General features: G+C 40.6%; 1 protein-coding gene across 7 annotated transcripts in view; it reads left to right on the top strand.

Moving 5' to 3' along the window:
• Nucleotides 1–23,762, top strand: part of LAMA2 (laminin subunit alpha 2) — a 648,848-nt gene that overhangs the window by 513,492 nt on the left and 111,594 nt on the right. For all 7 annotated transcript variants that reach the window (XM_043888304.1, XM_043888305.1, XM_043888300.1 and 4 more), the window contains 3 exons: nt 4,542–4,658; nt 5,348–5,511; nt 7,850–7,988. In XM_043888304.1, the coding sequence (XP_043744239.1) occupies nt 4,542–4,658; nt 5,348–5,511; nt 7,850–7,988 (420 nt within the window). The remainder of the gene's footprint in view (nt 1–4,541; nt 4,659–5,347; nt 5,512–7,849; nt 7,989–23,762) is intronic.

The raw sequence follows: 23,762 nt of genomic DNA on the forward strand, positions 1-23,762 counted from the left end.
CATTGAGACTGTGCCCACAAAAAAGGTGATGCAATTAAGACCCAAGGCATTTTTTTTTAATTATAAGAAAGTAAGCATTTAATTTTTACTATGTAAAAACATTTATCAAGCCCCTACTAAGTTCAAGGAATATACTAAACAAAAACTGAATATATCAAACACTGCTACGCTCATGGTGTGGTCCTTGGAGTAGCAGCATTGGCATCACCTAGGCACTTGTTAATAATACAGGTTCTCAGGTCCCCCCAAACCTATCAACTCAGAAACTGAGAGTTGGAGCCCGGCACCTGTGTTTTTTAAATCCTACCAGTGATACAGATGCAGCCTTAAGCTTGAAAGTCACTGATGTTTATATGATGAATGAAACACCATCTCTGATAACTTCCAGTGACTTGTACTTAGTGCGAGATCCACCCAATTAGTCTGTGCCCTACAGAAGTTCTGTTGGAGGTTTGTGAAGGAAGGGCATCGAAATCACACCTGGATTTAGGAACGGCTTCATGGATCTGACACATGTGCTACGTCCTGAAGCATAAGCTCTAATTGGCCAAAGTAGAAGAGGAAGAACATTCCAGAGAATTCCAGAGAAGGAAATGGCAGCCTACTCCAGTATTCTTGCCTGGAGAACCCCACGGACAGTGGAACCTGGGTTACAGTACGTGGGGTCTCAAAGGGTCAGACAAGGCACGCTGTGACTAGTACACGCTGATAGAATCAAACACTAAGAGGAGGACATCAGAGAAGTTGATAGAAACGATGGTGCAGCATGAGCAGAAACACGGAGCTCCCAGAGTGTGATCCTAGGAAACGTCAAATAGGGCAGTAACAGTCACTTGTAAGCTTCATAAAAGTCTGCAGCAGAAGATGGCTCTGAAAATGGCCTTTGGAGCCAGTTCATAAAAGATTTTGAAAACTTCTAGAACAGCACAGGGTTAGAAGGCCATTTCCAGCTATGGAAAAAAGGTGAGGAGACTGGGCTGAGGGGCAAAGAGAAGATGAGCAATTCAGTTCAGCAAAGTAACATGTATTGAGCATTCTGTCCCCAAATGTACCATTATAACCTGGAACAGGAAGGATTTTGAGGGAAGTAAAAAATGAGTTGCTAGATAAAAATAGACAAAAAAAATAGCTTTTGTAGGTTCTTAATCCACCCCTTTAAAAACCCCAGCAAAAACAGAAAGTTTTAAACTTAAAAGCTCTGGAATGAATTAAGATCTAATTAGAAGTTAAAAGTAGAAATATAACAACTTTGTTGTCTAATGAGAGTCACTTACAATATACTGTGGTATATACTGGGAGAATTTGCTTGTGAAGTTGCTCTGTCGTGTCCAACTCTTTGCAACCCCATAGACTGTATGTAGACTGCCAGGATCCTCCATCCACGGGATTCGCTAGGCAAGAATTCTGGAGTAGGTTGCCATTTCCTTCTCCAGGGGATCTTCCTGACCCAGGGATCGAACCCAGGTCTCCCACACTGCCATCTAGGCCACCAAGGAAGCCTGGGAGAATAATGCTGTCTAATCACAAGCCCTGTTTTTGCTTCTCAAATTCTCAAAGCTTCCTATCTTAAGTATTTTATATCCTACATCCTTTTCTATCTATCCCTCTCTTTATTTATTTTTATAGCACTCATCATTAAAAATATATTATACATTAACTTATTCATTTTTACCCTCCAGCCAAGCCATGAGCAACGTGTTTTCTGGCCTGCTGTGTCTCCAGGGCTGAGAACAGTGTCAGGCACAAAGACAGAATAGAAATATTCTCTCTCAATGAATAAAGTATCATAAAGCAAACACAAATAAATGTTATATCAATACTTTTATCAATATTTAGGCACTCCAGATGGATCCATCTTTCCCTGATACAAAACTAGCTTTCATTAGTGTCTAATCTGAAATTAGCCACCACTGAAATTGCCTTAATCCCTAGATCATTCCTGCTTCAGTGTGATTAAAAACACATTGTGATCTTTGCAGAACAATGGGTTCCCTAAAGTAATTCAAATAGAGCTTTTTATAATGGATTCTTTCCCAGCTGAGCTACCAGCGAAGCCCAGAAAGATTCTAACTCACTGCTTAATTGAAAACAAGATAAATGTAGCTCTTCACCTCACATATGGGTGGAAATATTTTAAGTTACCTTGATTCATAAATGCAAACAAACCATGCTGAAGAAAGACTCCTGAGTGTCTGCCCATGGTCAACTTTAAATCAGTTTATATAAAAGCTAAGGGCTAGAATTGATAGTTGTGGAAAAGAATGTCAGAACTTGAAAAATAAGGTATGACTTATAACCAGGAGCCTCAGTACTACCTCTCTATTTGTTGTTCATGAAGGGGAATTGAAATTTCTCTGATTTAGCTGGGGTGGGGAGAAGTTGAATGAAACAGAAGTCACAAGTGCAAACAGAACTATTTATTGAGGAAACTCTTCTAGGTACTGGAGATAGAGTGATGCAAAGACTGTTGAAAGAAATCTACATTATAGTGAGAAAGTCACTAAACCAATAAATTAGTATATAATATGATCATAAACTGGAACATGGGCTAATATACATAGCAAGTGACATGTTCTCAGCATATTGCTTGATGAATTCAATGTTACCCTTCATCCGCTAGATACAGCTCAGGAGACTATCCATTTCATCCAATACTTAATGCTCGCATGTTGTGGTGAATCGGTATTAATGATCGTCGTTAAATAACTTGTACTTTTAGCAGCTCTTAGAAGAAGCAATCAAGATGATTCAAGCTATATAAAAAATAAAATATGATTATGTTTCTATCATTTATGGCCACTCTATAAATACAATTCAGATAAATGAGTGCTAGGAAAAAGAAAATAAGGTAATTATAAGTTAACAATTCTGTAGTGTTTACTGTGTGCTAGGCTGTATTCCGAGCCAATTTCTCTCAAATTTTATCGTGTATATCAATCACCTGGGGTTCTTGTTAAATACAGATTCCAAGTTGGTAGTTCCCAAAAAGGCACTAAGATTGTGCATTTCTAAGAAGCTCCCAGGTGATGCTGATTCTGCTGGTCAATGGGCCGTATTTTGAGTACTGAGGGAATATACATTTTACATGAGGCTAAATGAGGGAGGTTTCCTCCAAGGCAGGGAACTGGGGAAGGGCAAATGGTGAAGGAAACAGCAACCGGAAAGGCGCAGAGGCAGAAATAAGATGTGTGTCCCGGCAGCAAAGTGAAGTGATGGGTGAAGAGGTAGAGAAAGCAGGGTGTGAAATTAGCCCTGTCCCAGTGCAAATAAATGTGGTTTCCACAACTGGAAAGTCAATGCTGTCACAGCTGAAGACCCAGACTCTGTCCCTAGGTCATTGTTGCTGTTGAGCTGCTACATCCTGTCTGACTCTTTTGCGACCCCGTGGACTAGAGCCTGCCAGGTCCCTCTGTCCATGGGATTTCCCAGGCAAGAATACTGGAGTAAACCGTTTCCGACTCCAGCGCTTCTTACCCCACCAGCGATCGAACCCAGGTCTCCTGAGTTGGCAGGCAGATTCTTTACCACGGAGCGACCAGGAAAGCCCATCCTTAGGGAGACTGGGATTCACATCTTACCTATACTATGTGACCTTGGTAAATCACTTCACTTGGAGAATTTTCTATTCAGTTAAAAGATGATAAACACAGAACCTGTAGAGCTAATGTAGAATTAAGTGGGAAAGCTTATAAACTACCTGGACCATACTGAAATGAATATATAAACTAGCATGATTATTCATCTCAAAAGGCATAAATGGCAAAGGCTTAAATTTATAATTGCTGCAGTTAAATCCACAGGTAGGAAAAGGTGATTGAAAGAATGAGTCATAAAGAAAAAGAAGGCAAAATTATACTCCAAATGGAGAAATAGCACCATTTCTTTCCCGCTGATTTTACTCGTCTAGACTAGGAATGAGTTTCATGTGGTTTCAGGACAAGCTATCAGTTTCAAAGAAAAATTAGAGTCTGCTCTCTTTTTATGGAACAGTCCATTAAGTTTATTCTTCCATGTGAGAATTTCTCTTTTTTTTTTGAAAAGTACATCCCCTCAGTTCCTTTTAAAATCCCACTTCTTCCAGTTTTTACAGAGCTCCCATAGAATAAATCTGCTCACATTTATGCTCACAAAATATTCATTTGGACACAGATTCTGGAATTTAATGTCTAGTTCCAATGTAATTCAGCATACTTCCACATGCTCAGTAATGCATATTCAGCACTTGCATTTCAGTTAAAATGGATGTCCATCTTGCTTTAAAAATCTTTTTTCATTCCTCATCTACCATCACATCAGCCACCATTCTCTTGGATGACTTTCTCACAATAGGAGAAAGAAAGCACCTGTACAGATATTTAAAATAAAGTAACACTCGAAGGGTTGGCTGGGTAGTTTTTATCATTCTCATGTAATCTCATAGTCAACATGACATATCTTGATTGCAAAGCCCTGATCAGACAGCTCAGGAAAGCCAGGAATACAGGGCTAGATGGGGTTTTCCCCAAAGGGCATTTTGATGTTTTGTTTATACTGTCTTACAGAAAAAGAAGGAGGCTATAGAAAGTGGCAAACGACAGACTGAGAACACTTTAAAAGAAGGCAATGACATACTTGATGAAGCCAGTCGTCTTGCAGATGAAATCAACTCAGTCATAGTGGTGAGTATCTTATGAAGCCCAAGGTTAAACGCTGATAATAATCCAAGGGCTCTTGAATGGGAACCAGTGAGAAATTCAGTAGTGTACGCAAACACTGTTACTTTCTTTTGAGTGTAAAGTTGTTTTTGTCTCACTCTATTGTGACCATGCCCACCCATTGGTAGCAATTAGAACTTCACAGTATCCTCTCAGTAATGAGGGTACTCACACACTCACACCAACCTGTATTTTTTTTCACAGTGATGAAGGGCATTTGTCATTCCTAGTATAGAACTTAAAATGTGCTTCAATATTCATATAACATTAGTTAAACGAGAAATGTAAAGCTACAAACAGACTTTCAACATGCTGTCTCATTCAGTAAATGCTGATATATGATGACATATGGTAATAGGACTGCAAATAGTCTAAAAGATCCTAATGACTATCATTTATGCATTTAGACCTATGAAGTAGCATTTTTTTAAAAAAGATTGTTAGGTTCTTCTTGGTATAAATTCCCTTTGCATATTTTCTAATCTCTTCCATTAAATAATAGCTTTTATTCTCTATTCTTTTTCTTGCTAGATTAGTAGATTTTAAGTGTTCTAAAAACCTAAGCATGTGTAATTATATATCCAAGAGACACTAATAAATGAGAGGAAGCTGGATTCACTTATTTAAAATGCCTTCTTTTCTCTACATATCAGTACGTCGAAGACATTCAAACTAAATTGCCACCCATGTCCAAGGATCTGAAAGATAAAATAGATGACCTCTCCCAAGAAATAAAGGACAGGAAGCTGGCTGAGAAGGTGTCCCAGGCTGAGAGCCATGCAGCTCAGTTAAATGATTCGTCTGCTGTCCTTGATGGGTATGTCATTTGTGGCTGGAAATGTCTATTTATCTTGACACTTGCCCAAAAGTTTTGACTAGCAGAAATGGTTGAGAGTTGCTTTCAAATCTTGATTTTTTGTAACTATTAACATACAAACTGCATGGCCTTTCTATGGAAAAGCCTAATTAGAAGGGTCTGGACAAAGCTCTACTGGAGCACCATCAAAAGTCTGAGTTAAAAGTGAATTCAAATACTGCATGGTGGGGAGCGAACATTGCCTTAGGCTACACTTAGAAAAAATATTTTGTTCTTTATTAGAGAGCACAGCAGCTGCCTTATTAGCATTTTAAATAGTAATGTATAAACACACATTCTGCTAAAAATTTCAGTTTTATAATTTAAAGAAATCAAAACTATTTATTGTTAAAGGGCTGGCTTTTGAAAATGTGGTTCCATCGGTTCAGTTCAGTTCAGTCGCTCAGTCATGTCTGACTCTCTGCGACCCCATGGACTGCAACACGCCAGGCCTCCCTGTCCATTACCAATTGCCAGAGTTTACTCAAATTCCTGTCCATTGAGTCAGTGATGCCATCCAACCATCTCATCCTCTGTTGTCCCCTCTCCTCCCGTCTTCAATCTTTCCTGGAATCAGGGTCTTTTCAAATGAGTCAGTTCTTCACATCAGGTGGCCAAAGTATTGGAGTTTCAGCTTCAGCATCAGTCTTCCAGTGAATATTCAGGACTGATTTCCTTTAGGATGGACTGGCTGGATCTCCTTGCAGTCCAAGGGACTCTCAAGAGTCTTCTCCAACACCACAGTTCAAAAGCATCAATTCTTCGGTGCTCAACTTTATTTATAGTCCAACTCTCACATCCATACTTGACCACTGGAAAAACCATAGATGGACCTTTGTTGGCAAAGTAATGTCTCTTCTTTTTAATATGCTGTCTAGGTTGGTCATAACTTTCCTTCCAAGGAGTAAGCTTCTTTTAATTTCATGGCTGCAGTCACCATCTGCATTGATTTTGAAGCCCAAAAAAATAAAGTCTGTCACTGTTTCCACTGTTTCCCCATCTATTTTCCATGAAGTGATGGAACCAAATGCCATGATCTTAGTTTTCTGAATGTTGAGTTTTAAGCCAACTTTTTCACTCTCATCTTTCTCTTTCATCAAGAGGCTCTTTAGTTCTTCACTTTCTGCCCTAAGTGTGGTGTCATCTGCATATCTGAGGTTATTGATATTTCTGCCAGCAATCTTGATTCTAGCTTGTGCTTCATCCAGCCCAGAATTTCTCATGATGTACCCTGCATATAACTTAAATAAGCAGGGTGACAATATACAGTCTTGATGCTCTCCTTTCCCGATTTGGAACCAGTCTGTTGTTCCATGTCCAGTTCAAACTGTTGCTTCTTAACCTGCATACAGATTTCTCAGAAGGCAGATCAGGTGGTCTGGTATTCCCAACTCTTTAAGAATTTTCCACAGTTTGTTGTGATCCACACAGTCAAAGGCTTTGGCATAGTCAGTAAAGCAGAAGTAGATGTTTTTCTGGAATTCTCTTGCTTTTTCAATGATCCAACGGATGTTGGCAATTTGATCTCTGGTTCCTCTGCCTTTTCTAAATCCACCTTGAACATCTGGAAGTTCACAGTTCACATACTGTTGAAGCCTGGCTTGGAAAATTTTGAGCATTACTTTGCTAGTGTGTGAGATGAGTGCAGTTGTGCGGTAGTTGGAGCATTCTGTGGCATTGCCTTTCTTTTGGATTGGAATGAAAACTGGTGATTCCATACATAGCCATTAGGTCTTTTTTTTCCCCTTTCAAACTCCATGAAGACACTACTATTCTCAGTACTGCCCTGTGAAATAACAGCTCATTATAACTGGTATTCTTGTATGGGTCAGTGGGGGAGGGGCCACTAGGGAGATGTGTTTGACTAGTGAACAGCCTTCTCAATATAACTGGTTTGCTTCCCTACAATTTGGGGGTTGTCATAATAAAATAGGTGTATTAACCCCAAGAATAATTTTCATAAATAAATCTGGATGTAATATACTCCATGTGAAAGGTTCTGTTTCAAAACTTAATACTCTTGATACAAAGGAAAATATTAATGTTTGAAGACCCTGGGAAAAATTCATATATAATTCATTTTATTATAACAGTTCTAGCTTGGTTATTTAGGAATATGAGTTTAAACTGAAAGCTACAATATAATACAATTAGTAGATACCTCACTATGATTTGGGATTATCATTATTATATTGGCCATGATCGTTTGGAAGCCTTATTTGTTATACGTAAGTTCTTCAAATATTCTTCATTCGAGTACCAACTGCTCTGATATTCTCTTTTTGGGTAATCCCTACAGAATCCTTGATGAGGCTAAAAACATCTCCTTCAATGCCACTGCAGCCTTCAAAGCTTACAGCAATATTAAGGACTATATTGATGAAGCTGAGAAAATTGCCAAAGAAGCCAAAGTTGTTGCCCATGAAGCCACAGAGCTGGTAAGAAACAAATAGTGCTATGTACTGAAGTCAACCTTTTCAAATAAGTATCTAAACTACATTTCTCCAATTTAAATAAGCTCTGGAAAATTCTGGCAAATTAGAACATTAATTTTAAATTATTTTCACAGGCTCCTTTTAAATTTTATCCAAAATAAATTCTCAATGTGCTGTAATCATCACAGAACTCTTCTCAGTTACACGCTACTTTCCACCACTAATAAGCGTTGTGTTATTATCCCAGGTGACAAATAGGTTTGTGCCACCAACTCATAAAGGAAAATGGCCACACATAAGACTCTGAAGAGGGAAATTTATCACAATTATTCCATAAATCTTCAATAAGAAAGTGCTTTGAATATTAACACCATTGCTTATAGTCACATGTAACTTGATTCTATATAAAGTTTAATAACAAGGAGCTCATTTTACAAAACATGGCAAATCATATACTTCGAAACTATGATACTATTTTTATCCATTGAAATATTTACCTTCAAAGCTACTTTCGGCTTCTGTCATTGTTCAAAATAGATTTTCAATTAATATTTTAGAGTTTGGGGGTTCTAGGTATAGCACATTATCTGAGTATCTTCAACAGTGACAAATTTTTTTCCTTTACATGTAGAGCAACATTTTGTCAACAGGTTGTATTTGGTAAACATTGGCAATACTTTTTAGGTCAACTTTCATTTCATAGGAATCACACAGTTAGTTAAAATGTTCAGATCCATCACTTATTCCTTTGGCTTCACACAGAATCCTCCAAATACATCAGAATTTCAGGAGAAAAAAAAACTTGCCTGGACATTTGACTGTTAATGAAATATGCAGAAATAGTGGGTGTTGAAGAAACAAATCAGTATTTGCTTTGGTATTTAGCACAAATGCTTTCTTGGATTTCAGAGATAGCTTGCTTTGGTATTTAGCACAAATGCTTTCTTGGATTTCAGAGATAGCAGAGGTATTTGCCACATACTTAGACGGTATCTTATGGTCAGTGAAAATATCATATTCCATCAGCCATTACTACTGTTTGGTTTCTCTGGAATGACTTTACCAATACTGTGTGTTCTGTTTATTTCTTATTCAAAGTCATGACACAGTTATTACAAAAACGTACCTATGTTCAGATGAACCATTTTTCATATCTGTTTGAAGATCCTAATCTTCGATTTCACCATTTTCATCTGACCTAAGTCTTACTGGATGTTTTCAGCATCTAGGACAGTGCCTGACAAATCATAGGCCAGGGTGAGTGAATGCCCGTCATTCTAATTGACATTTTTCATGCCTGTTTACAAAATTTTGTACAAATAAAAATCTCTATGTTATCATTGTTTCGTTTTTAGAAACCTCCTGCATTTTATGTTAAAGAGCTGTTTATTTTCACCCAAATTTACTACCGTCACTTCTGATAGCTTATGGCGAAAGGTATCAGGATTCTTGATCTCTGAAGAAGATTTAGCTTCCAGGGACCAGGGACCAGGCTTGATCACTCAGAAGCTTTTGTGTAGCAGAGTTTTATTAAAGTCTGAGAAGAGACAGAGAAAGCTTCTGACACAGACATCAGAAGGGGGACGGAGAGTGCCCCCCTCACGAATGTTAGCAAAGGAGTTATGTACTTTTTAAATTAGTTATTACAGTAAATCAAAAGAATGCCTCAAGTTTGTAAAAATTTTACCAGACCCACTCCCACAATTTACATTTTAGGATAGCATGATTAGAACTTAACAATAGAAAGATCCTATCAGACCATATCAGGATTAGTCAGAGGTTTTCAGGAAGGAGAAACTGTCCTCAAGGAGGATACATTGTTGTTATATTGTTATAGCCACGCTTTCCGGGAAACAAACTCACTCAGAAGGACAATGCAGGTAGTGGAGTGCAGTTTATTACGCCGGCGGGCCCAAGGCAGAGTCTCCTCTTAGCCAAGGACCCCGACCAGCATTTGTGAACATCTTTTATGCCTCATGTGTACGTGTCTAAACCCACCACCCCAAATCCCTTGAGTCTTACAAAGGAAGGGTAAATACAATCACAATAATCCCATCATTCACATGTTATGTGTTCAAACAGTTAATAATCAATAAGCCCGAGGTTACATTCCAACCAGTTAATAACCGATAAACCTGTGGTTACATTCCGATAAATACTGTCCAGAGGCAGGGGTGATTAGTGTCTGTTTTCTCTTAGGTGATGAATAACCTGGATACATCTTCAAGGTTCCCCTGTCTGGAGGGGGTCTTATCCTTCCATTGTCGTTCCCACAGGCACTAAGCTGAGAGTTCAGAGTCCACTGGAGAGGTGGCCGAGCACGATCAGCATGGACAGGCTTCAGATGGAGTCAAGGCCCTATGAATTCCTTCTTCAATATAATCCTTAGTACAGAGTTTAAACTGAGTTGGTTGTTGTGTGATCATCAGTTTTTAAAGAAACTTATGTGATGTAGCAAAAAAAAAAAAGAAGATGTTTGTTCTTTCCTCCTCCTTGAGAATTCCAGACCCCAGAGAAGGCAATGGCACCCCACTCCAGTACTCTTGCCTGGAGAATCCCAGGGACTGAGGAGCCTGGTAGGTTGCAGTCCATGGAGTCCCTATGAGTCGGACATGACTGAGCGACTTCACTTTCACTTTTCACTTTCATGCATTGGAGAAGGAAATGGCAACCCACTCCAGTGTTCTTGCCTGGAGAATTCCCACGAACAGGGGAGCCTGGTGGGCTGCCGTCTATGGGGTCGCACCGGGTCGGACACGACTGAAGTGACTTAGCAGCAGCAGCAGCATCTCTACTTCGGGAGCCCCAGACCTCTTTCTCCTCCTCAGGGACCCTGGACTTCTTATCAACCTGCCTAGGAATTGACTCTCTCATTCCCCCCTTTTCTTTTAGGAGAATGATGTTCCCAAGGGAAAGGGGTGTCGTTTTCATTCCATAACTACTTCCTGCTGTTGAGGGGCGTGGTCCCTAAATTGTTGAGACAACGTATTCTCATGATCCTCATATTGAGGGTCTCTGATCCAAGGGCCCCAAGTAATAGTTGGAGGAGCTCTGTAGTTGTGGCTCTTGTAGGAGCCTGGACAACCACTTGTAACTTAGAAGCTTTCAAAGGGTTAGAAACAAATCCAGTTACACAGTTACAGATGAAGGGAGCAAACAGTGAAAACAGAACAATTAGAGTTATTATGATTAAGGTAGTTTTCCACCATGCAGAGCTAGTTAACGTTTCCCCAAAGTGGGGTGACTGAGGCTTCAGGGGAATCCATAGTCTGAATCACCTTGTTCATGTGTTTAGTAAAATGAGTAACATTGGTGCTCATATCTGGTATATATGTACAACATTGGGTATGAATAATGGCACAAGTTCCTCCTTGTGCAGCTGTTAGAATATCTAAGGCCGATCTGTTTTGTAAAACCACCTTTCTAATTTGTATTTGTTCAGCATTAATGGCTGAAAGTTAGTCAGAGCATCAACTCATAGCATAACATCTAATCTGTAGTTCCCAGAGAGGGAATGAATACTGTAGCCAGACAATCACACCAGTGAAATACAGATCTTGCCCAATGAGTTTTAAGGTGGGGCACATTAGTCTTCTCTGGAAGCTCTGAAAATATGGAGCCATGAGTGAAATTTAGATCTAGGGTGCATCTTCCTACCAGCCAGGGGGAGCCATGCCCATGGGTAAGAGCCACTTATCCAGGAGGTCCCGTTTGGAGCAAACCTGCATGACTGAGGGATCGAGTCCCAATCAGTTCCTGGCCAGGCAAGAGGGGGACCTGAACTGGGATTGGAAAACACAGGAATGATTACATTGTATATTTCTTGAGGCAAAAATCCCAGTTCTTTCCAATCATTATAACTAACTTGTTGGCTAACTTCTGGGGATGGCTCTATTTTTTTTCCAGCATATGGGAGCATTAGATAGTAGGCATCCCTTTTTAGGAGTTAGCCATATGACCTCATCCCATATTTGATAAACATCAGGTAGAAAATCACCAGATCTAGACCCATTTACCTTCTTATGTGCAGCAAAATAGTCATTAAACCAAGTTAAAACACCATCAAAAGTTACATTATGTTCATAGTTACATCACTCCATCTTTAGGATTGTTAGACGTCATCAGATCGAAAAGAGGTGTCACTTACGATTGTTGTTGGTGAAAGTATTCTCAGAGTTGAAGAAAGTCCCTTCCATGAAGTGGAGAAACTCACCATGGGATGTCTTCAGTTGATGAGGAGAAGAGTGCTCTTCAGATCCAGCAATTAGACCAATGTGGACTGCAGTGTAGGAATGAGTCCAGGACAGGAAGGCGCTGTCTTGAGGCTCAAACGGCAGACTCAGGACTTCTGGAGTCAGCAGAAGCAAGCCCACCTAGATTCTCAGTCCCATCTTGGTTCCTGGCTCAAACAGCGGCTAGTTTGACTCCAAGTCTGGGTCAGGAGTTACCCTCCCGGAAATGTCTGTTGAAAAGCTAAAAGCTGAGTTACATAGTAAATTTTAAGGCTCTATGGCAGTATCTGTGTGCAAAAACAGTCTATCATAGAGACAGACCCTTCTTCTTGGGGTGGTTTGAGCCCTCATTAAAGCTATGGGTAGAACTTTAAACCAACTGTCTTATGTTTCCTGAGTTAGCTTACACAGGTGTCTTTAGCCTGTTCAACTTTTTCTGAAGATTGGGGTCTTCAGAAGGAGTGTAAGTGATACTCTATTCCTAGAGCTTTTGACACCCCTTGAGTTACAGCAACTTTAAAGACGGATCATTGTTGCTCTGAACTTTATAGAGTGTAAGATCCCTCTCACATCATGAGAAGTCAGTACAGTAAGATTTTATCCATTCATTAACCTCGGGCTTTAGTTAATACTGCTTTTGATGTGAAAATAGGTGAGGGTCTTTGAGCTTGATAACGACAGGAAAAGCATTTTGTGCTCGACTCATAGTTTTTCCATCGGCCCACACTCTAAGATTTATATTTTGTTTCATTAAAAAGAGCTGGTTCCATATTCGTGAAAACAGAGGCCTGGACCTTGCTCAGTATATCCCTCCCCAGAAAGGGTGAGGGAGACTCTTGCACGATTAGAAACTCCTGAGAAAACAGCACAGAGTCCCAGGTTCCACTGAAGGATGACTGACATAATCATGTTTGACTCGTCCAGACAGTCCCATTACGGTAGTGGACTGGGAGGAAAGTGGGCCAGGGCCTTCAGTGAGCACAGAGAAAGTTGCCCCGGTGTCCAAAAGAAATTGACTGATTGGCCCTCCACAGTTATTAATACCTGGGTTTCCTCAGGTGTAATTAGGATGGGAGCATGTGTGGGGACCCCCGGGCACCTTCAGTCCAGATTGTCTTGAGAGTCTGACCCTGGGGTCTACACCTCGGAGGGCAGTCCCTTCTCCATTATGGTCCTTTAGAGACTGGACAGGGAGCTGGGGACAGCTTAGAAGCCTGAAGGTAATCCCGCTTGAGATGCCCCTCCTTTCCACAGTAATAGCAAGGCCATCCCTTTCTACCTGGGTCCCTCTGGGCATTTTTCCCAGGCTGTTTCAGAGCAGGTCTAACAGCCATTGTTGGGGCATCAGTATTTTGCCTGGTTCTTTTTTTGCCTCTTATTTTCCTCCTCATATTCTCTACCGTAATATACCATCTGAGCCAGCTGCAACAGTTTTTCAAAGACTGATTTGACCCAAACGCCTGTTTTCATAACTTAACAGCAGATATCTGGAGCTGACTGAGTGAGAAATCTATCTTTTAAGATCATTTCTCCCTCTGTAATTTCAAGATCAACGTCAGTAAACTTGTGGAGAGCCTCCCATAATCTATCTAGGAATTTATGAGGAGTTTCCTCCTCTCCCTATTCTATGTCAGCCAACCTAGCATAGTTTAAAGTCTTAGTTTGCGCTTGCTTGAGTCCTTTAAGAATATATCTGGCAAAGTGGCTCTGCTTTGGGAACCATTTGGCTCCCAATAGGAAGGAGGACTATTTCGTGTTCCCTCTTTCCCCTTGTCTCATGTTCAGGCCATTCATCTCCGAAAGTAGTAGCTTCCCCCAAAACTCAAGCTGTCAAGTCAGGAGTTAGCGTCTGTCCCAAGACATGCATTACATCTCTCCAAGTAAAGTCATAAAGTAAAGCTAGTCCCGTAAAGGATTCTGTGTACCTTTTGGATCCTCTAGATAGTCTCAACTGCAGTTACTGTTTGAATTTCTACCGAGACTGAGGCAGCCCCTCCTGGAAGGGTGTCCTAACTTTCAGCTTGTTCAGTTGGGAGCCCCAGATAAAGGGATAAAGGGGCAAAGTAAGAGAAGAGGAGGCAGCTGAAGCTTTCATGCCAAAATCTGCACCCTTGGGACGTAAGTCTGGCATGTCTCGCAGAGAGATAAAGAACAACACATAAGGCACTTCTACCTATTTCCCTTATTTTCTATGGAACCGGTCTAGTTGTAAAACCGTATCATAATTGAGAGACCTTTAACAGGCCAGTGTTCCCCATCTTCCAAAGGCTACCGTGGCCATTCAGGATCACAGAAGATCAGGCATGTCTTTTAAATTCTGGGGATCAAGCTTGTCCCAGCATTTTTAAAAATACATTTTAAAGAAGTGGTTCTGGAACTGCTAGCTCCCATCTGTAAGAGAGAAAAAAGCAGTATCCACAGCCTTGGCTTTTTTCTGCCAGAAGCATCCTTCCCTGCTCTAGACAGGGGTGTAGCAGACTCTCCACCAAAGCTTTCTTTCCGTAGTCAGACTTAGTCTGTCCCTTACGACGCAGGCGTCTTACTCGTCTCTCCCAGTTCTACCACTGAGGCGGGGTAGAGATGCACCAGGGGTAGACCTGATGGCATCCCAGATTGATTTAGTTCCATACCACTGAGACCTTTGTTTGATTTGCCGGAGTAATTTCCGGGAATGTTTCCCAAGCTAGGACTAGGGAGAGCATCCGTCTTACGTGTGTCCGCACACATTCCTGAGTGTCGTCCTGACCTCATTAGAAAGGGTGAGTCATAAAGAGACAAATAACAACCAAGATGTCCCTCCTGAGTGTCACCTCACCAGTATATGTGATAGCTAAAGAGGTGGTGGAGGGTTGGCCAGCAAGGAAAAAGTGATTTTTGTTCTCAAGCTATTAGGGTCAATCCTTCCAGCTCATTTCTACAGATTCCACAAAAGGAATATCTAAGGAGTTGAGACAGAAGCCATCAGAGAGCCTCCTCTGGTCCACTAAGACCTTGCGCTATCAAAGGAAGAAGCGCATTGCATTTCCAATCTGACCAGATTCCACAATTCCCACCCTGTGTCCTCAAAAACCTCATGGTCACCAGCAGTGCTTCTGTCCATACAGACAGGAGGCGCAGCCATAACAGACGCACTTTCAGGTTGCTGGCCCCTGAGACAGGCAGCCAAGAGAGTAACTTCTAGCCTGAGAGATGTTCCTAGCATTCTACCTCGCTCCATATGTGCTTCTAGTACCTTTCAGCTCCTAGCAAGGCTAGGCGCTTCTGTACTTGGGGTCTAAGTAAAAGTACATAGTAACAGCATGGATCACTACTCCCTTGAAAGTCTATGATCCAGAAGATTAGGTTAGCAGTCCTAATTTCTCATGCAATTATGAAATGGTCAAAGAGACCAGGAAAAGCTGACCAAGAAAGCAAAGTTCGGTCCACACACTTTGCCCATTTCTGGTCCCTCCCCTTGCAGGGACTTTGGGTGTCTCTTGGCATTGGCAGAGACAAGGCTCCGCTTTTTGGGGCTGCTTTCAATCATTATTCTTGCCACCTCTTCTTAATATCTTCTGCTTCTGTTAGGTCCATACCATTTCTATCCTTTATCAAACCCATCTTTGCATGAAATGTTCCCTTGGTGTCTCTAATTTTCTTGAAGAGATCTCTAGCCTTTCCCATTCTGTTGTTTTCCTCTATTTCTTTGCATTGATCGCTGAGGAAGGCTTTCTTGTCTCTCCTTGCTATTCTTTGGAACTCTGCATTCGAATGGGAATATCTTTCCTTTTCTCCTTTGCTTTTCGCTTCTCTTCTTTTCACAGCTATTTGTAAGGCCTCCTCAGACAGCCATTTTGCCTTTTTACATTTCTTTTCCATAGGGATGGTCTTGATCCCTGTCTCCTGTACAATGTCACGAACCTCTGTCCATAGTTCATCAGGCACTCTGTCTATCAGATTTAGTCCCTTAAATCTATTTCTCACTTCCACTGTATAGTCATAAGGGATTTGATTTAGGTCATACCTGAATGGTCTAGTGGTTTTCCCCACTTTCTTCAATTTAAGTCTAAATTTGGCAATAAGGAGTTCATGATCTGAGCCACAGTCAGCTCCCCATCTTGTTTTTGCTGACTGTATAGAGCTTCTCCATCTTTGGCTGCAAAGAATATAATCAATATGATTTCAGTGTTGACCGTCTGGTGATGTCCATATGTAGAGTCTTCTCTTGTGTTGTTGGAAGAGGGTGTTTGCTATGAACAGTGCATTTTCTTGGCAAAACTCTATTAGCTTTGCCCTGTTTCATTCCGTACTCCAAGGCCAAATTTTCCTGTTACTCCAGGTGTTTCTTGACTTCCTACTTTTGCATTCCAGTCCCCTGTAATGAAAAAGGACATCTTTTTTGGGTGTTAGTTCTAAAAGGTCTTGTAGGTCTTCATAGAACCGTTCAACTTCAGCTTCTTCAGCATTACTGGTTGGGGCATAGGCTTAGATTACTGTGATATTGAATGGTTTGCCTTGGAAACGAACAGTGACCATTCTGTCATTTTTGAGATTGCATCCAAGTACTGCATTTTGGACTCTTTTGTTGACCATGATGGCTACTCCATTTCTTCTAAGGGATTCCTGCCCACAGTAGTATATATAATGGTCATCTGAGTTAAATTCACCCATTCCAGTCCATATTAGTTCACTGATTCCTAGAATGTCGGCATTCACTCTTGCCATCTCCTGTTTGACCACTTCCAATTTGCCTTGATTCATGAACCTAACATTCCAGGTTCCTATGCAATATTGCTCCTTACAGCATTGGACTTTACTTCCATCACCAGTCACATCCACAACTGGGTATTGTTTTTGCGTTGGCTCCATCCCTTCATTCTTTCTGGAGTTATTTCTCCACTGATCTCCAGTAGCATATTGGGCACCTACAGACCTGGGGAGTTCCTCTTTCAGTATTCTATCATTTTGCCTTTTCATACTGTTCATGGGGTTCTCAAGGCAAGAACAGTGAAGTGGTTTGCCATTCCCTTCTCCAGTGGACCACATTCTGTCAGACAAGAATACATAGAAGAACTGTACAAAAAAGATACTCATGACCCAGATAATCACGATGGTGTGATCACTCACCTAGAGCCAGACATCCTGGAATGTGATGTCAAGTGGGCCTTAGAAAGCATCACTATGAACAAAGCTAGTAGATGTGATGGAATTCCAGTTGAGCTATTTCAAATCCTGAAAGATGATGCTGTCAAAGTGCTGCACTCAATATGCCAGCAAATTGGAAAACTCAGCAGTGGCCACAGGACTGGAAAAGGTCAGTTTTCATTCCAATCCCAAAGAAAGGCAATGCCAAAGAATGCTCAAACTACCGCACAATTGCACTCATCTCACAAGCTTGTAAAGTAATGCTCAAAATTCTCCAAGCCAGGCTTCAGCAATATGTGAACCGTGAACTTCCAGATGTTCAAGCTGGTTTTAGAAAAGGCAGAGGAACCAGAGATCAAATTGCCAACATCCGCTGGATCATCAAAAAAGCAAGAGAGTTCCAGAAAAAATATCTATTTCTGTTTTATTGACTATGCCAAAGCCTTTGACTGTGTGGATCACAATAAACTGTGGGAAATTCTGAAAGAGATGGAAATACCAGACCACTGGACCTGCCTCTTGAGAAACCTGTATGCAGGTCAGGAAGCAACAGTTAGAACTGGACATGGAACAACAGACTGGTTCCAAATCGGGAAAGGAGTATGTCAAGGCTGTATATTGTCACCCTTCTTATTTAACTTATATGCAGAGTACATCGTGAGAAACGCTGGGCTGGAAGAACCCCAAGCTGGAATCAAGATGGCCGAGAGAAATATCAATAAACTCAGATATGCAGATGACACCACCCTTATGGCAGAAAGTGAAGAGGAACTAAAAAGCCTCTTGATGAAAGTGAAAGAGGAGAGTGAAAAAGTTGGGTTAAAGTTCAACATTCAGAAAACTAAGATCATGGCATCTGGTCCCATCACTTCATGGGAAATAGATGGGGAAACAATGGAAACAATGTCAGACTTTATTTTTTTGGGCTCCAGAATCACTGCAGATGGTGATTGCAGCCATGAAATTAAAAGACGCTTGCTCCTTGGAAGGAGTAAGCATATTAAAATAGCTTTTAAAATAGCATATTAAAACCTAGACAGCATATTAAAAAGCAGAGACATTGCTTTGCCAACAAAGTTCTGTCTGGTCAAGGCTATGGTTTTTCCAGTGGTCATGTATGGATATGAGAGTTGGACTGTGAAGAAAGCTGAGCACCGAAGAATCGATGCTTTTGAACTGTGGTGTTGGAGAAGACTCTTGAGAGTCCCTTGGACTGCAAGGAGATCCAACCAGTCCATCCTAAAGGAGATAAGTCCTGGGTGTTCATTGGAAGGACTGATGCTGAAGCTGAAACTCCAATACTTTAGCCACCTCATGCGAAGAGTTGACTCATTGGAAAAGACCCTGATGCTGGGAGGGATTGGGGGCAGGAGAAGGGGATGACAGAGGATGAGATGGCTGGACAGCATCACCGACTCGATGGGCATGAGTTTGAGTAATCTCCGGGAGTTGGTGATGGACAGGGAGGGCTGGCGTGCTGCGGTTCATGGGGTCGCAAAGAGTCAGACACGACTGAGAGACTGAGCTGAACTGAACTGAACTGAACTGAACTCAGTCCTTATGAGACACCGCAAAACCACAGAGCTGGGCTCTGCTTGCCTTGCGCAGGGCATGTCATTCATTCGCTCAAGCGCGCACCGCAGAGTAGTAAAGTAAAGCAGAAAACTTGTGTATGGAGAAAGCAGAGAGCCTAGAGCTCTGAATGTTCTTGCCTTGTCCTGAAGATCCCAGACGAGCCCCCAGGATGATAGCTTATGGTGAACACTGTCCGATTCTTGATTTCCAAAGAAGATTTAGCTTCGGGCCCAGGGACCAGGCTTGATCCCGCAAGAGCTTTTGTGCAGCAGAGTTTTATTAAAGTCTGAAAAGAGACAGAGACAGCTTCTGACACAGACATCAGAAGGGGGACAGAGGTGCCCCCCTCACTAGTGTTAGCAAGGGAGTTATATACTTCTTTAATTAGTTATTACAGTAAATCAAAAGAATGTCTCAAGGCTGTAAAAATTTTACCAGACCCACACCCATAATTTACATTTTAGGATGACAGGATTAGAACTTAACAATAGAAAGATCCTACCAGACCCATTCCCATAATATACATTCTAAGGATATCAGGATTAGTCAGAAGGTTTTCAGGGAGGAGAAACTGTCCTCAAGGAGGATACATTGTTGTTATATAATCCTTAGTACAGAGTTTAAACTGAGTTGTTTGTTGTGTAGTCATCAGTTCCAGGCTTAAAGAAAAAAACCTTTTATGTGACTAAGGAATGTACAGGGGGGAAAAGGTGTTTGTCCTTTCCTCCTCCTTGAGAATTCCAGACCTCTATCTCTGATTTGAGAGCCCCAGGCCCCTTTTGCCGCCTCAGGGGCCCCAGCCTTCTTATCAACCTACGTAGGAATTGACTCTACCACTTCACACTTAGGAGACTCATTTTCACGCCAACATGAAATATTCACTTTTCCTCAGCACTGATGCTTATACATGATAGGCTAGCCAAACTCAAACATGGAGCTAGGAGAAGTTTTAATGCATACAGCATGTCCACTTATTATTGTTATTCCGTCCCCATAAGCTGTGTAAAAATAATTAAATGTCTGAAAAATTGCTAAGTAAAGGCTAAAGAGAATCATTGATTTATTAAATGGCTATCAGCAAACACACAGAAGACTGATTTGGTCAGAAAGATTGGTAGACTGTGTTTCGGGAACAGAATAAATAAAGTTTTAATTTTAATAATTCATTATAATGTAGTTCTATTGTGCTAGAAAAGAAATATATTTGCCATTAAATTGAGCAATTACCTAGGTAGAACTAGCATTTCATAAATGTAAGAGCTGGTATTATTGCTACAGCTATAGATAAACATAGAAGAGTAAGATTAAGTTTATTATTTATGTATGAAAGAGTCATTTGAATCTAGGCCTACAAAGAAGGAAGAAAGTCTTTAATGAATTAAAAACAAAGTACAAAGAAGCAAAAGAGGAATTTATACAAGAAGGAAAAAAGACCTGTTAGACAAGCAATAAAACAACCAATTATTACTGTGAAGAAAATGGATGTGAGATAATATGAGAAGGAAAAAAAGCATTGAAAATAACATAGGGAAAAAAATCCCCAAATGAATGGTGGAATAATCTTAAAGCATAATTGACATTTTTAAAGCCACTTCACTTTTAAAAATCTGCTTAAGTTTACCTATTTGTAATGCACACATAATCAACAATGTAATTGAAAGGAAAATATGAGTGAGAAGAAAGTTGATCCTTTATTTTAATTAAATAGTGAGCAGGTGGAGTCTATAAACAACTAAATATTGTAGTATAGTTGCTATGTAAACAGCAACAACCTCTTATCTTGCATATTTAATTTATTTACATCTCAAAATGAAATATTATTTTAGGAGCATGTTGTTGTTCAGTCACCCAGTCATGTCTGACTCTTTGCAACCCCATGGACCACAGGACGCCAGGCCTCCCTCCCTCACCATCTTCCGAATTTTGCCCAAGTTCATGTTCATTACATCAGTGTTGCCATCCAGCCATCTCATCCTCTGATGCCCTCCCTCTTCTTCTGCCTTCAATCTTTACCAGCATCGGGAGCTTTCCTAGTGAGTCAACTGTTCACATCAGGTGACCAAAATACTGGAACTTGAGCTTCAGCATCTATCCTTCCAATGGGTTGATTTCCCTTAAGATTGACTGGTTGATCTCCTTGCTGTCAAGGACCTCTCAGGAGTCTTCTCCAGCACCACAGTTCGAAGGCATCAGTTCTTTGACACTCTGCCTTCTTTACAGTCCACCTCTCACAGCCATACTGGGAAGACCATAGCCTTGACTATACAGACCTTTTAGGCAGAGTGATGTCTCTGCTTTTCAACACACTGTCTAGCTTAGTCATAGGAACATAAACTTTATGAAAAAACAAACACTACTACTTTTCTAATGGGCTTCCCTTATGACTCAGATGGTAAAGAATCTGCCTACAGTCAAGAGACCCAGATCCATCCCTGGGACAGGAAGATCCCCTGCAGAAGGGAATGGCAACTCACAGTATTCTTGCCTGGAGAATTCCATGAACAGAGGAGCCTGATTGGCTACAGTCTATGGGATCGCAGAGTCAGACACAACTGAGTGACTAACACTTTCATACTTCCAATTTTCTATTAGTGTTGGGTGGGAAAATTACTATTATTGTATTGTTGGTATAAAATTATTGTTTCCCCTATACACAGTCTCAAAGATAACATCTCATTTCATACTTCTCATTGGTGGGCACAAGGAAAAAGAGAAGGGAAATATATCACTCTTTCAAAAATAGAATATGAAGGTCCAGTAATTTCTTTCTAATCTCAATTGCTTTGATGCTATAAAAAGTCCTCAGACTCTAAAACAACAGAGAATTAAATCTTGAAAAACATTTCCAGATCATAGGTGAACTTAAAACCTGTTTTATCAACCAGATCTGATTTTAGAAGTAGATGAGGAATAGATTTTATATGCTGCTGGAGCCTTGGGATGACAGTAGTCATGGTTTCAGGGCATTGGGAGATGAGACCCTCTGCCCTTTTCCACTGGGAAGTTCTTAGATGATGTACACTTGAATCTGGTATATCCAAACAGCAAGCAACAGCGACAAAACGGAAGGCTAATGTAGAATGGATTCTATTGTTCTTGTTCGTTAAGATCATGAAGAGTTATCACATAATAACCACACAGTCTCCATCAACCTGAAACGTTGCCCTCCTTCCTTTCTTAATTTCCTTCCTCCCTCTCTCTTTTTCTCAGAGTGAATGGAACGTGTTCTGTGATATACACTTCAGGGTAGAAAACGTAGGCAGTCCAACCTTCCCTAGGTATCTTGCATAAAAAGAATCACTTTTTCATGTCCCGTGGTAGCTGAAGATTTCTTTATTTTCTTCTGTACCCTCTTCTTTACACTACAATCTCTGTTACCATCTAAAGCTCTCTCCCTCTCTCTCTCACATACACACTCTTTAATCCAGAACCCTCTTTCTCAGTTATTAATAGTCTCAGGCTCAGTGTTTAGTCTGATCTTCTCTAAGAATCAGCATTAGAAATTGAGAATTTATACTGACTTTCAACTCCAGTGCTCAATGTGGTCTTCCTCTTTGTTCTCCAAACCATGTTCTGTCAGCTGATGCAATTATGCATCATTCCTGGAAGCTGTGAGTCTAAATATCTGCAGCATGATCTTTCCCAAACAAAAATAATGTAAAATGCAGAAGAAGGTGAGGGTAATTTGTAAGTAATTCTTTTTCTCATAAAAAAAATAATAGTGGGATAGTTAGTAAAGAACAGTGCTGTGTAAATGTTATGTAGACTTTATAGGAATTACAGAGAGGGGGAGAAATCTGGAAAAATTATCCAAGAGAAAAATATACCTAAAATTAAGTAGGTTTAAAGCCTTAGATCGGAGAAGGCAATGGCACCCCACTCCAGTACTCTTGCCTGGAGAATTCCAGGGACGGAGGAGCCTGGTAGGCTGCAGTCCATGGGGTCGCAAAGAGTTGGACATGACTGAGTGACTTCACTTTCACTTTTCACTTTCATGCATTGGAGAAGGAAATGCAACTCACTCCAGTATTCTTGCCTGGAGAATCCCAGGGTGGTGGGCTGCCGTCTATGGGGTTGCACAGAGTCAGACACAACTGAAGTGACTTAGCAGCAGCAAAGCCTTAGACACCTGTTCCAAATAAATACGTGAACTGCTGTTGTAAAGTGACTTCCCACTGTTAATTCCTTAATGTAAGGAGAGTAAAAATCCATAGAAACTTCAAAAGGAGTTTTTTCTTGCTTTTGGGTTGAGAGTCTAGAGAATAAATTGGATTTTTGTAAATTTACTCTTATGTAGCAGGTTGATAGAAAAACCCTGTTAGAAAATAAGGATACTAGAAAGAAATTGTCAGGGAGCTCTGATAACATAGCAGCCTGAATTAATTAGATCCCTCCTAATGTGAGAAATTCACAGAAATGTTAGATAAAGCTCTAACTCCCAAAATTTAACACATACTTTATTTTGGAAAGAGGAAACAAAAGGGTAATCTGAAAATAAAAACAAGAGAAGCATAATAGCACATCCTAAAGCTGGCATCTTAGTGACTCACTGAATTTGGAACATAAATATAGATCATATGTCTAGAGGCTGGATTTTAAAAGCCTGAGCAGGGAGAGAAAACATCAGAAACATCATCCTAAACCTATAAACGAAGGAGTCTTTTTTGACTATTTGAAAGTATGCAAAATTGTGAGACTTCCAAACAATTTTCTCATCAATGAGCACTCCCTCTAGACCAGAGCATGCCAAGGAATCTTGGTTCTTTTCATGCCCCAGTTGTGAAAAATGTCTCTCATAAGCTACTAAAACCACAAGCCTACAGATTGAAGTCCAAATTATACCATA

This window comes from Cervus elaphus, chromosome 26 (assembly GCF_910594005.1).
Source record: "Cervus elaphus chromosome 26, mCerEla1.1, whole genome shotgun sequence".
Taxonomy (NCBI): Eukaryota; Metazoa; Chordata; class Mammalia; order Artiodactyla; family Cervidae; genus Cervus; species Cervus elaphus.